The 14,054-nt window shown below is 39.8% G+C and overlaps 1 protein-coding gene across 9 annotated transcripts in view; it reads right to left on the bottom strand.

Moving 5' to 3' along the window:
- Magi (membrane associated guanylate kinase, WW and PDZ domain containing protein magi) overlaps positions 1 to 14,054 on the bottom strand; it is a 379,317-nt gene that overhangs the window by 110,191 nt on the left and 255,072 nt on the right. For all 9 annotated transcript variants that reach the window (XM_070093311.1, XM_070093304.1, XM_070093308.1 and 6 more), the window contains 3 exons: positions 6,044 to 6,277; positions 926 to 4,897; positions 279 to 642 (listed from right to left, as the gene is read on the bottom strand). In XM_070093311.1, coding sequence (XP_069949412.1) covers positions 279 to 642; positions 926 to 4,897; positions 6,044 to 6,277 — 4,570 coding nt within the window. The remainder of the gene's footprint in view (positions 1 to 278; positions 643 to 925; positions 4,898 to 6,043; positions 6,278 to 14,054) is intronic.

Genomic DNA, 14,054 nt, shown 5'->3' with positions numbered 1-14,054 from the left:
ATTAATCTAGATGGTAGAGCGTCGAACTGTCAGTTTATGGACCGTGGTTCAAGCCCTCTTGTCCACCCCTCTGTTTGTTCATAGGTTTATGTATTAATGCTGCACAGTGTACAAGTTAAATAACTGCAACAACTCACAACCAGGGTTATTTTTACTGTACCTAATATATGACACTATACAGTTGTCAATGTTTTGGTCAATAGTTACATGGTGCAAATTTATATGGCTATAATATCTGCCTTAAGGTCAACACCCACACAGAAAATACTAATACTCACTCAATATAATATGGCTCTCCATTTTCAGTGTAAGCCTTCTCCCAGTTAAATGGTAGAGGACCCAGCTCTCCTGATGTGGGAGAATCTGGGGACTGCAGCTGTACCCCACCCTCCTTCCCCACCATATTCTGGGGCATGCCGGGTGGGCTGTAGAGTGTCCCTGATGAATATGGATGGCTAGGAGGTTCGGGAGGAATCTCTGTACTGGTGGTATTGGCAGCCATTGCTTCTACATTGGAGCGGTTACGTCGACGTTTTCCCTCTGAGCTGGGATGAGCACCAGGTAAGAGAGCAGTGCCTGCTGACCCTCGGGCCAAATGATCGGGTGGTAATGATGGAGGTTTCGGAGTACCGTAGTGGTTACCTAGGTATTAAAACCATATTAGCAAGAACATTTCAGCTATATTTAAGGAAAATTTTTAAATAATATTTTTCAAAAGATATAACACTTGTATTATTGCAATACAATATGCAGTTTCAAAGTTATTTCATACAAAAATGCTGATGAAAAGTAAATGCACGAGGAAAGGAAGCTTTGTTTAGTAATACAAACTCTTGTTAGACGAATCAAACATGCAAAACATGCAGAAAGCTAACACGTGCACTAAACTTATTAAAATGTAACAAAATCATTTAGATAAAAATACCTGCTCCATCCCCAATAACAGATTGCAGTGAAGAACCAAAGTCACTTGGAAGTGAGTTGGAGCGGTAATTTCCACCAGTTTCTAATGCAGAATGGTTACCAGTCTTACTAGAATTTTCAAATTTTGAGTTTAAGAACCTTTCAACATAACTCCTTTCATTTTCTGTATTGTCACTAAACTCAATCATAGGGGTTCGCTGGCGTCCAACATTCTTGTTAAAATTATTTTCTCTCTTAAACATATGCATGTCTTTCATTTTAGATCTGCGAGGGGCCTTCACAGGCATGCCTCTATAAAAAGCTCGCTTTTCTCTCTCTTGAGGATTTGTAACCAAACTAAATCGACATGGGGAATTTCTGCTAATAAATAAAGTTCTTTCTGGTGGAGGGAGTGGTCTTTGTTTTAATTCCTTTTCCTCTCCCTGATCATTATTTGGTCCCTCACAAATCTCTGTTGACTCACTGACTGAACTTAGGCTACTGACTTCTGAACTATCTTCAGATAATATTGTAGGATAAATGCACTTTTCACTGTTTGAAACACTGCTGCCACTTTGACAAAACCTACATACTTCACTTGACACAGTTTCAGCTTCTGACATATTTCTTTTAGCATCAATACAGTCATCTACAAGATGTAGACATGATTTATCATCATTTAGTATTTTTTGTTTTCTGGAGGCCCGATAACAAGACTTTTCTATACAAAAATTTAAATCACTTATCAATTCTGAACCATCAGGGCTCTGCCTTGCACCTAATGATCTACTGTCTGATGGATATGCTTTTATTGTATTTTTAAGGCCTTTGGGCTTATGAGGTAATAGAGGATGCAGTGTGTTTATTGAAGAATGAAATGTATGTTGTCTAAGAGGTCCTTTATTGATACTTCCCTGAATGTGATTCATAGACAGCTTCTCATGTACATTCACTAAACTTTTCACACTCAATGTGTTCCTATTGAGCCCATCATTCAGACTCTGCTTTATAGTTTTTGTACGTACTTTAGGAACACTTTCATGAGCATTGCTGAAGCTTAATGGGAGTTTACTCATATCTTTTAGGTGATCAGTATTATTTCCTGGAGTAGGAGTAACTGAAGCACTTTTATGTAAATGATCTACCTGTTCACTATTTATTTCTTCAGAATTACTTTGTCTCAAGGCTGCAGTATCTTCTACTTTTTGAATTTCAGTAATGTTCTTATCTCTACTATGTACAAATATCTCATTTAATCTTTTCTCATCTTTTAAGGACTTTTTCTTAAATTCCAGAATGTCAGTTTCCAAATCTGTGTTTGTCGATTTGGGTTGACAGTTTGTATCTTTTTTCAGTTCAGGAAAGGTTCTATTCAAACAGTTTCTAGTTGTTGTCCCTTCACATGCCTCCTCTTTAATGGACTGTGGTTTATTTAAACCAACGTTAGTCAACACACTTTTACTGTTCATAATCTGTGAAATTTTAGTATCTCCAGTTAAACCTGGCCCATGTGGTGAATCCTGGTGGCTAGAATTTTCTTTAAAGTTCTTTTGCGTCATATTTAACAGTGCATTGAGAAAATAATCTGGTTTGCTGGCATCTTTACAATAGTTATTTTTTTTATCATTCAAATGTGTACCAAATGTAGTATCCAGTTTGCTAGTATTTTCTACATTGTACTTTTGTCTATTTTTCACAATTGTACCAAATAGAGTATCCTCATTACTTGCATCTTTATGGCTGTCTTGTCCATTACTTGATTTATGTTCTTTAGTTGGTGCATCTTCATTATAGCTTCTCTGTTTTTCTTCCAAAAGGCAATTAAAAGATGTGTCCTGTTTTAAAACATATTTTTTATGGTTCTCTCGTCTCTCATTTAGAACAGTGGCAAGTGATGTGACCCATTTCTGTGAAGTTTGATCCAGGTTTACTGTTCTGGTATCAATAAAACCTTCACCAGTTAAAATATCTTTCTCCTTCAAAGGTGGATGTTCAATATTCGAGTCTGGGCATGTTGATGGGACACGTCCACATGTCTCTTCCTCTGTACTTTTAGCTATATTCCCTTTATTTAATAAAGTACCAGTTGCCTCTTTCCTTGAAATTTGGTCACTATTAATAACTAAAACAGGTGGTATTTCTGTTTTACTCCCCCAAACTTTCTTAGTATGACTATTTTTCATAAATTTTTTTAGTGATGAACTCCGTGGAGGAATCTTTGGTTTTTCCTTTAGTCTAAATTTCACTCCTGAAAACCTGTCAACAGAGATAGTATAATTTGAATGCTGGCTCTTTGTCTGGTTTTGCTGTGAATGGTTCACTTGACAGACATCATCAAAACATTTATCAAAGCTTGAGTCGTTTGCCAAGTCATCCAGGTGAATGCTGGACAAATCACTATCAGTTTGTGACATTACATCACCCACATCATTAGTGAACATACCAGATGAAGCACATACTGGTATTACTTTTGGCTGATATAAAGTAGAATGAAAGCCCTCATGAGAATCATTAAGTTTACATTCTGCATTTAAACCTTTCAAAATGTCTATATGTTGACTTGATGTTGAAGGAGAAGTCAACTGTATGGTTCTCTGTATATTACTCTGCACTAAGTCTTTTCTTGTGCCAAAATCATACACAACAGGATATCTACTGACTTGCACTTCAGGAGGAGGTGAGAATACAGGATGCATTGTACTACTTGGGACACCGTCTATTGTACTATCTAAGCACTCTTGGGATGCCGCCTCCATGGGTGGATCTACTAATTCTTCATTGGAAAATAAAGAAAGGTTATCAATTAAGTCAAACTTATTGTCAATAGGACAAAGGTTTTCTACTGATGAGTGCCTATTTTTTAATGGTTTTGGAAAGATGTTTGTACCACTCGCTGGTGAAGACAGATCTATGTTTTGTAAATAAAATTGGCTTGAGGCATGGTCTTTTGTACATTTAAAAAACTGATTGGGCGTGACCTCAGCATCCGGATCTACTGATTCCTCATTAGTAAATAAAGACAAATTATCATCAGGTTTAACATGATTTTCTAATGAAGATATATTGTGTCTATAAAGAGGATTATTTTGAGAGATGCCATCAGGATTACCTCTATACACACTTGGAATTATACTTAAGCCATCTGTTGTTTCTTCGCCAGAGAAAACAGATGAACTATCACTATCTTCTGAATTCTTGTTAGAAACTAGGGATTGATTATCACTGCCCAAAAGAGTATCACTTTCACCACTACTATCACCAAAGAATGTGTCTGCATCTGAATCTTCAGCATATAGTTCAACATCAGACAAACTTCCTCTATGTGGTTTTATACGAGGTTGTGTCAGGAGGGTTTGTGCTACAAGACTGCTTGCAGGTGAAGCTTTATATTTAGCATCTACAGCAAAAGAAATCAAACCCTTGTTTTTTAAAGGAGAATTTCTACTACGGATAGATGATCTCTGAATAGATCTACCTGCATGATGGCTCACTTTTCCAGATGTTTCTTGTGAAGCAGACATAAAAGCCTGTCCGTGCACCTCGTGCAAGGCTTTACGGTGTCGTTGACTTCCACGTCGTAAAAAATACTCCTTAATTTCAGTTGCACTGTAAATTCGGTTAAGATCCCGTAGTGAGGGACGCTGAACTCTTTTTAACAGACGACGGGGAAAAGTCTTAATCCTGTCAGAGGTGTGTTTTCCAAATCGCTGCTGCTTCATCGGTAAAGAAAAGGACCGTGAAAAGTTATTATCAAATGAGATTGGAGGATCTATTCCTGGTTCACTTTGTGGCTCACTAGGTGGAGTGTCATCACTAGGCAACCATGACCTCTTATAGTGGATGGTGTTAACTTCGGTAGACGACATGCTGGAGGAGACATTTGGAACAGATGGTATATGATGCTGGAGCCTATGTCTTGTTATGCATTCCACTGTCAGTCTCTGCTGCAAAGCTGAGGAGATGGGCGACAGCACAGGTGTTCCATATGCATGACCTGCAATCACATTACTATACCCTTCACCTAAAGAAATTCTCCAACTGTATTCCTGAATCTGACATACAAGCAATAACAGACCACACCTCATGCAAACTTAGCTACAAATGCAAATATACAATACAGTACCTTATTCAAATGTATATACTAGTTTTGTCTGTACTAACTGACTGGATGTGCTACATTACCTAAAGTATCATACACACATCATTTTGTACCTTCATATTGTTGGCTGCGTTGTGAGGTACGGTAAACATTGTACCTGTACAGTAGCTCTTTATAGGATGGTCTGTGCATGCTCTCCATCACAACATATACTGATTGTTCACCATTATCATGCTATCAGCCCATGTTGTATCTTATCTTTCATAAAAGTCTTTATCTCCTTGTGTTAAATAATTAACAATTTATATGTAGTACTTGCCAAGATAAACAGTGAAGTAAACAGTACAATGATTGCAAACAAACACACACACACCTTTGACATACCTTACCTTTGAAGAGTTTTGAGAGTTTAACTACTCTCGGAACCCGGCCATGGGCTAGGCTCGTCCAGTGCTTGCCTGATCAACCAGGCTGTGATGGATATGTGAGGCAGCAGGCTTCCAGCAGCAAAAGCCTGGTTGACCAGGCAAGCACCAGACGAGCCTAGCCTGAGAGTAATGAAACTCCCAAAACTCTTTAAAGGTATATCAAAGGTATAAAGGGCCATAGGGGTGTTGAGCCCTGGAAGTATTTATCATGTATCCTTCAGTTATACAGTTAATGTATACAAGCTTTTTTTAATTCTAGTAATGTAAGTGTGTCCCTTAACCTCACTTTTTTCCATTCATAGTTAAATTATTTACAAATCTCTGACACACTTAAAATATGCAATAAATGATTAACAGGTTTAGTTATGTAAAAGCTGCTTCACTGAAATAATTTTCTAATGGTTAAGAGTTTAAATTTGAGGAAAAATTATTAGTTACACAATGAGTCAAGTTCACATGCATAATTAGTCTACAACAGAATGTGTCATGAGACTAAATAAAAACAAACGAGAGTGCATAAGAGCATCATGCAGTGAAGGCAAGCAGTGAAGTGCAGCTGTGTGCTTGTGCAAGAATGAAATAAATGGAGACTCTAATCCTCCATGTATCTCACCTTCAAAGACTCCAGATTCTAGGAGGTTGCCAGATCTCTGGAGAGCACTGAATTCTTCCTTTGAAAGAAAAGTGTAATCTACTCCGTTGACTTCTCCCTGACGTGGTGTCCTGGTCGTCACGGGAACAGTGCGCAGGTACACGTTGTCGCGGATTGTATTCTGCAGTTCATGGTCTACACTACCCTTCTGGAACCGGGTGTTCAGGTACTGCCGCAGGTCACGTGTCAGGGACCCTGTTAGAGTACCATATATGCTGTAATTTGGATTCTAAGTTAATTATCAACTTTACTAATAGTCAATACATACTGGATATACATATATAGTACTGTACCAAGGTATTTTAAAAGCTAAAATCATATTAGCCAAAGCATTTTAAACATTAAATGAACATTAGTCCAACAAAATTAATATCAACTTCATCAATCTATTTGAAAACCAAAAGAACTGCTTAAAACACACTGGGGTAATGGAAGCTACTGCACCTGTATCAGGTTGTGACAAACTTCAAATAATACAGGGCATTCACATCTTACAAGCTGATAACATTACAGCTACAACTTACAAATTCAAATTACACACATCCACAACCAAATTTACCTGGAGATTACAATGGTGATTAACACCAACAAGTATGCTTAACAATTCACAAGTGGGCAAAATTATCTCTCAATCCACAGCAGGGTTTGAACCTACACATTCTGCATCAAACAGTAAGCCACTCAGCCAGATTCCAGATCTGGCTGAGTGTCATGCACATGGGGCCAGGAGCTAGAAATCGACCCCTGCAACCACAAATAGGTGAGCACACGCATGCACACACACACACACACACACACACACACACACATACATAAGAACATAAGAACGAAGGAACACTGCAGCAGGCCTACTGGCCCATGCGAGGCAGGTCCAAGTCTCCTACCGGCTTAAGCCAATGCACCCAACCTAGTCAGGTCAGGTCACATTGACTTAAGGGAGGAACACGGCAACCGACCTGGTAGCACAAGCTATCAGGTCTAACTCACACCCACCCACATCCACTCATGTATTTATCCAACCTATTTTTAAAGCTACACAACGTTCTGGCCTCTATAACGGTACTTGGGAGTTTGTTCCACTCATCCACAACTCTATTACCAAACCAGTACTTTCCTATATCCTTCCTGAATCTGAATTTTTCCAACTTAAAACCATTGCTGCGAGTCCTGTCTAGGCTAGATATTTTCAGCACACTATTTACATCCCCTTTATTTATTCCTGTCTTCCATTTATACACCTCAATCATATCCCCCCTAATTCTACGTCTTTCTAGAGAGTGCAGATTCAGGGCCCTTAGTCTATCCTCATAGGGAAGGTTTCTGATACATGGGATCAACTTTGTCATCCTCCTTTGTACATTTTCCAGAGAATTTATATCCATTCTGTAATAAGGTGACCAAAACTGTGCAGCATAATCTAAATGAGGCCTAACCAAGGATGTATAGAGTTGAAGAACAACCTGAGGACTCCTATTATTTATGCTTCTTGATATGAAGCCAAGGATTCTATTAGCTTTATTGCGAACACTTATGCACTGTTGTCTTGGTTTCAGATTACTGCTAACCAGAACTCCTAAATCTTTTTCGCAATCCGTAATATTAAGATCTACATTATTTAGTTTATATGTGGCATGGTTATTGTCCTGTCCAACATTTAGAACTTTGCATTTGTCTATATTAAACTGCATCTGCCACTTCTCCGACCACTGCATCAGTCTATTCAAATCTTCCTGGAGTGCTCGAATGTCCTCGTCAGAATGAATTCGACGGCCTATTTTGGTGTCATCGGCAAACTTGCCGATGTCGCTCTTTATGCCCTCATCTATGTCGTTTATGTAGATTGTGAACAGCAGGGGGCCCAACACTGACCCCTGTGGAACACCGCTCGTGACACTTCCCCACTCTGATTTCTCCCCATTTATGCAAACTCTCTGCTGCCTATTTGTCAACCATGCCTCTATCCAGGAAAAAATTTCTCCTCCTATTCCATGTGCTTTAATTTTCCTCAATAGTCTCTGATGTGGGACCCTGTCAAAAGCCTTACTGAAGTCCATATACACAATATCATATTCATTACCATGATCTACCTCCTCAAATACCTTAGTGAAAAAAGTTAATAAATTCGTAAGGCAGGAACGCCCCTTTGTAAAACCATGCTGAGATTCGTTGATTAATTTATGCTTTTCAAGGTGGCTACGAATTGCCTCGGCAATTATTGATTCCATAAATTTTCCCACTATAGAGGTTAGGCTTATTGGTCTATAGTTCGAAGCTAAGGACCTGTCACCTGTTTTGAAAATAGGTATCACATTTGCCATTTTCCACTTATCTGGCACCATGCCAGTTTGTAGTGATATGTTGAAAAGATTAGCCAAAGGTGTGCTAAGCTCCTCTTTACATTCCTTTAGAACCCTTGCATACAGTTCATCAGGGCCTGGGGATTTGTTAGGTTTTAATTTATCACACATATACACACATACACACACCACACAGGTGGCAACATATCAATAAATGCCCTAATACTGCATACAATTCTCTCATGTTATTACAAACTCCAAGTTACACACAACCACAACTTAGATGCCTGTGGAATTTATACTGTAAAAAAGTAGAGAGAGTAAGGAAAATAGAGAATACACATGAAATAGATACAGTACTATATTGAAGTCCATCTTGCTAACCACTCCAATATTGCAGCTGTGAAGTGGAGCAGAAGAACTATAGTAGTGTAAATTGTTCCCTAACCTCCAACCTTGTGAATGCAAAATTCCATAGATTTTTACATCAAATTTTGCATTTTTAGTGTCATTGCCGTAAGAGTTTATCCGTCAGTTTAGAAGATAGTTTTTTGTTTAAAATTGTTACACTGAAGACACTTTTAATTTCTGGGGTCACGACAATGGAAGGGATTAAAAGTAGTAGCAGATTTATTCGTCCAACAATATATCAAGCCCAGAAGGCAAGCCCAGTTAGGCAACTTTATTCCGAAACGTTTCGCCAACACAGTGGGCTTCTTCAGTCGACTGTAATAAAGTTGATAGAATTACCAACAATGTAAAGTAAAAGGACACAAGTGCAACTACTGTGACATTTTACTGTGGCTTCATCATCCATCAATCTTGTAGAATGTGATTGATGGACTGAACACATCGACTCCAGGCTGAGGGACTGATTACCTCAAACTCCTCCTCTCCTTACACCTTTCTACTTCCTTACACCTTTCTACTTCTTCAACTTGTCGGTTTTCAAAACCATTCGTCACATTTCTACTTTGTATTGGACTGATGAAGCCACTGTGGGCGAAACGTTTCCTCAATAAAGATTCCCATATGTTGCACAAGTGTCTCAATCTTCAACTTGTCGGTTTTCAAAACCATTCATAACTGCCTAGTAGGGTTATGGAAACTAGGACCTTGGGTAGTTTCAAATTTAGGTTGGATAAATACATGAGTGAGAGGGTTGGATTTGAATGGGACTTGCTCATGAGTGAATGGAGTTATCAGGGCTTGTTTCTAGGGTAGCCCTGCCAATTATTATTATAATCAAGGGGGAAGCGCTAAACCCGGAGGATTATATAGCGCCTGGGGGGGGTGTGGAAGGCATTCAGGCTTAATTCGGGGAACTGGAGCACAGATCCAATTCCCTAAATCAAGAGCCCCTCACCAACATCAAGGAACCTTCCTTGAGGGGTAGCCCTGCCAAGTATGGGCCAAAAGGCCTGCTGCAGTGTTCCTGTTTCCTTATGTTCTTATGGACCTGCCTAGTGTGGGCCAACAGGCCTGCTGCAGTGTTCCTTCTTTCTTATGTTCGTATGTTGTGAAGGGTTACTGAGATGCTTAAAAATGAGCAAGTCACAAGTTAAAATAATTTACACCGATTACCAACAAAAATCAGAAATAAAATATTCATGATATTCGTGGTCATTAATATGAAAAAAATTTATTTCTGATGAAGATAAATGAAATTGAATATTAAAATAGTATAAAATACCGACAGGTTGTTAGGTAAGACACATATGCAACAGTTAGGTATCTTTATTTCCAAACGTTTCGCCTACACAGTAGGCTTCTTCAGTTGAATACAGAAAAGTTGACAGAAGAGACGTGAAGACGATGTAATCAGTCCATCACCCTTGAAGTTTTGAGGTGGTCAGTCCCTCAGTCTGGAGAAGAGTTGTTCCAGACTGAAACAACATGGGGTTGAAGTGACAGGATGGAGCGTTATATACCGCCAGGTGAGATGTAGGCCACAGGTCGAGGTAAGAATGTAGTCGTTGGGAGGTCACGTCACTTCAACTCCATATTGTTTCAGACGATGGAACAACTCTTCTCCAGACTGAGGGACTGACCACCTCAAAACTTCAAGGGTGATGCACTGATTACATCGTTATGTCCTAGAATTTGTATTGATAAAGCCACTGGATGGCGAAACGTCTACAATAAAGATACCCAGATGTTGCACATGTGTCTTAATTTCATAAATGAAATTGCAAAAATTTAAAATATTTTTTTATACACTCGCAAAATCCAAGTCTAAACCCACCTGTAGAACTGGCCAGCTAACAGCCATCACAACCCAGCTTAACCGTGCTCTTCAAACGAAGTTTTTTTTTATCTTAGCTTAGGAAGCAATCATCTTTTGCCATTAAGACACCACAGTCGGTAGCAGCGCTCATGATACAGACCCGTGTCGGTGATTTTCACTAATACACATAAAATGTTTGCAGAAATGATGACTGCAAAAACGCGCGTCCAACACAGGGACGATGTCGGACGCCTCACGAAATTCAGTGAGGTTAAACTGGTGATTAAAGAAGACGATTTAAGACGGAGAAAATGCATAGAAGTTGCCCTAATTACTGTCTGTAACACTATAAAGCAAAAGTCCAATAGTTACAGTATCTCAAAATTGCTAATCAACAGGATATTGCCCATTCTGGAAACTGCTGTAACATGATATCAAAAGGCCCCTCTGTAGCCATTCGTCTCCACCACCACCACTACTACTACTACCACCACCACCTCCACCACGATGCTGTGAACACTAACTCCAAGGCCGAGGGACTGATTACCTCATCTTTTGTATATAGTTCTACTGTCTTCCTATTATGTCCTAGAATCTGTATTGATAAAGCCACTGGATGGCGAAACGTCTACAATAAAGATATCCAGATGTTGCACATGTGTCTTAACTTTCATATTGTCGGTATTTTATACCTTTCTTGCACAACATATGCAACAGTTAGGTATCTTTATTTCGAAACGTTTCGCCTACACAGTAGGCTTGTGATGAATGGTTTGTGATGAATGGTTTGAAAAACCGACAAGTTGAAGATTGAGACACAGTAGGCTTCTTCAGTCGAGTACAGAAAAGTTGATAGAAGCAGAAGAGACTTGAAGACGATGTAATCAGTCTATCACCCTTAAAGTTTTGAGGTGGTCAGTCCCTCAGTCTGGAGAAGAGACTATGGAACAATGCTCTTCTCCAGACTGAGGGACTGACCACCTTAAAACTTTAAGGGTGATGGACTGATTACATCGTCTTCAAGTCTCTTCTGCTTCTATCAACTTTTCTGTACTCGACTGAAGAAGCCTACTGTGTAGGCGAAACGTTTCGAAATAAAGATACCTAACTGTTGCATATGTGTCTTACCTAACAACCTGTCGGTATTTTATACCATTTTAATGTTCAAATGAGAATCTTGAAGAACAGGAGGAGAATGAGGTAATCAGTCTCTCAGCCTTTAGTCGATGTGGTCAGTCCATCAATCTTGAATAGAATACGGCATAAGTGCGGAGAAGAGCTTATAAACCGTAGGCAGGAGAGGTGCAGCAGTCGTAGGTGGTGTCATATTTGTTCAATGTGGAAGCAGGTCGTGCCCAAGGGTTAGGCAAGCGAAGAATTCCCAAGTATTAAAATCCCAAGAAGTTGCAGTGTCTGACAGGATTGTAGATCAATGGTTCAGAGAACCGACAAGTTGAAGACGTCACTCGTGGCGAAACGTTTCCTTTAATAAATGTCCTGAACTATACATAAGTGTCTTTCCACAGAAACGTTGGAGATAAATGGTATAAAATACTGACACGATGGAAACAAACGCAAAAACAGGATAATGTCACTTGTTTGCGAAAGGTAGTTAATAAAGGATCGCATTATACTTATTTTGTGCGTTTATTTTTCCAAGGATAAACGTAACTGACTCACGAAATCGTAATGACACAATTCAAACTCCACCCGTGGTATGGTTTATCAACGTAACTGCTGTTCCCGGTTCAGTGGTATTATGTTGAAAACGAGGGTTCCATATTTCACTACCACAGACACTTACGTATGAAGTGTAACCCAGCCATGATGTGCTCCATACCACGTCTACAAGCAGACTGTACATGATGCACACATTGGACACCCACCAATGTTACCTCATCTCTCACTTCGCCAACTGAGGACGCTAAATCAGGTACCTTGACCACTGATATCAGACCCAGAAGTGACCCGAGTGTATCAGATCATAAAAGCCATAAAGCAGCATCACCTCTTTATTAACAACAAAATATAATTTTACATTATAAGCAAATACTGTAAACACGTGTATTAGAAGTATGTATGGAGCATAACAGAGTACTACACTAGGCTTATTAGCCTATGCTTGGCACATCTCACTCTCACCTAACGTGCAACATTTGGATGTCTTTCGTATTAATGCTTGATTGTGTTAGAAACAGCGATTAATGATGATTCAAGCTGTTTCTAACACAATCAAGCATTAATACGAAAGACATCTAAATGTTGCACGTTGGGTGAGAGTGAGATGTGCCAAGCATAGGCTAATAAGCCTAGTGTAGTACTGTTATGCGAACAAACGAACGCTAGTACAGGTAAGATCCCAAATGGGATGAGCGGGGAAGACGGGACAGACGAAGAATAGTGCTGGAGAGGAGTGTTCTTAGTCGTAGAAATAGAGCCAGGGCTTAACCCAGCAGCGAAGGCGATCGTGGGACAGATATTAAGAGAAATTCAGGCTCTTCTATTGGGACTCCGGTGGGGTGAGCGGGAAGGACGGGACAGGCAAAGATTAGCGCTAGAGAGGAGTGTAGAATTGAGCCATGTCTTAACCCTAAGCTAAGGCGAAAGCGGGTCAGAGAATGGTACCTGTCAGAGAATCCAAGGTTATTTGTGGTATAAACCTTGGTAATAAATACCGACAAGTTGGTTTAGAAAGACACGTAAGCAAACACGTAAGCAAGACACGTAAGCAAACATATTTCTAATAAATATGTCATAGTGTGTGTTTACGTGTCTTTCTAAACCAAGGTTATTTGTAAATAGGGTTAGGAGCAGGATCATACAAGGAGTAGAAAAGGTTGGGTTGGTTTGTGGGTCTGCGAATGTCTTCGTCAAGGAGAGAGGTCCAGTAGTCGTGTCGTGTCTCAAGTTTGTCTATCTGTCTGTCACTGAGCGTCTTCCAGTACAGATTCAGCGCAGGGATGTCTAATTGGGCATGGAGAGACTCGCTTGTGGCGAAGTCTTCCCATCTGACATCAAGCACCCAGCCCAGCGCCTTGTTCTGGACACGCTGCAGTTTAAGTAAGTTCGTTTTAGCTGCAAGAGAGAGGGCTAGAGGAGAGTAAGTTATCAGAGGACGTATTAGGGATTTGTAGAGGTGTAGTTTGGTGCGTTGGGAGGCATGTTTCAGCTTGTAGAGGCCCGCAAGGGCCTTACTAGCTATTGCATGTCTTGAGTGAATGTGTCCGTGTAAGCGAAGAAGGTATTCAAGATTAACGCCAAGGACAGTGACGGATTGTGTGATGGGGATGTAAGTGCGGGTGTCAGTTGTTCTGAACTCGACAGGTAATGGAGGATCACGTTTCCTGTAGTTAAAATATGTAATGCTGGATTTAGCTGCATTGGTTTTGATCCTCCATTTTTGTTCCCAGATGGCTATCCTGTCGACCTTATTTTGTGTTGTGTGTGA

Source organism: Cherax quadricarinatus, chromosome 42, assembly GCF_038502225.1.
Source record: "Cherax quadricarinatus isolate ZL_2023a chromosome 42, ASM3850222v1, whole genome shotgun sequence".
Lineage (NCBI taxonomy): Eukaryota > Metazoa > Arthropoda > Malacostraca > Decapoda > Parastacidae > Cherax > Cherax quadricarinatus.
The sequence above is the reverse complement of the archived record's forward strand: the minus strand, read 5'-3'. Positions and strand labels throughout refer to the sequence as shown.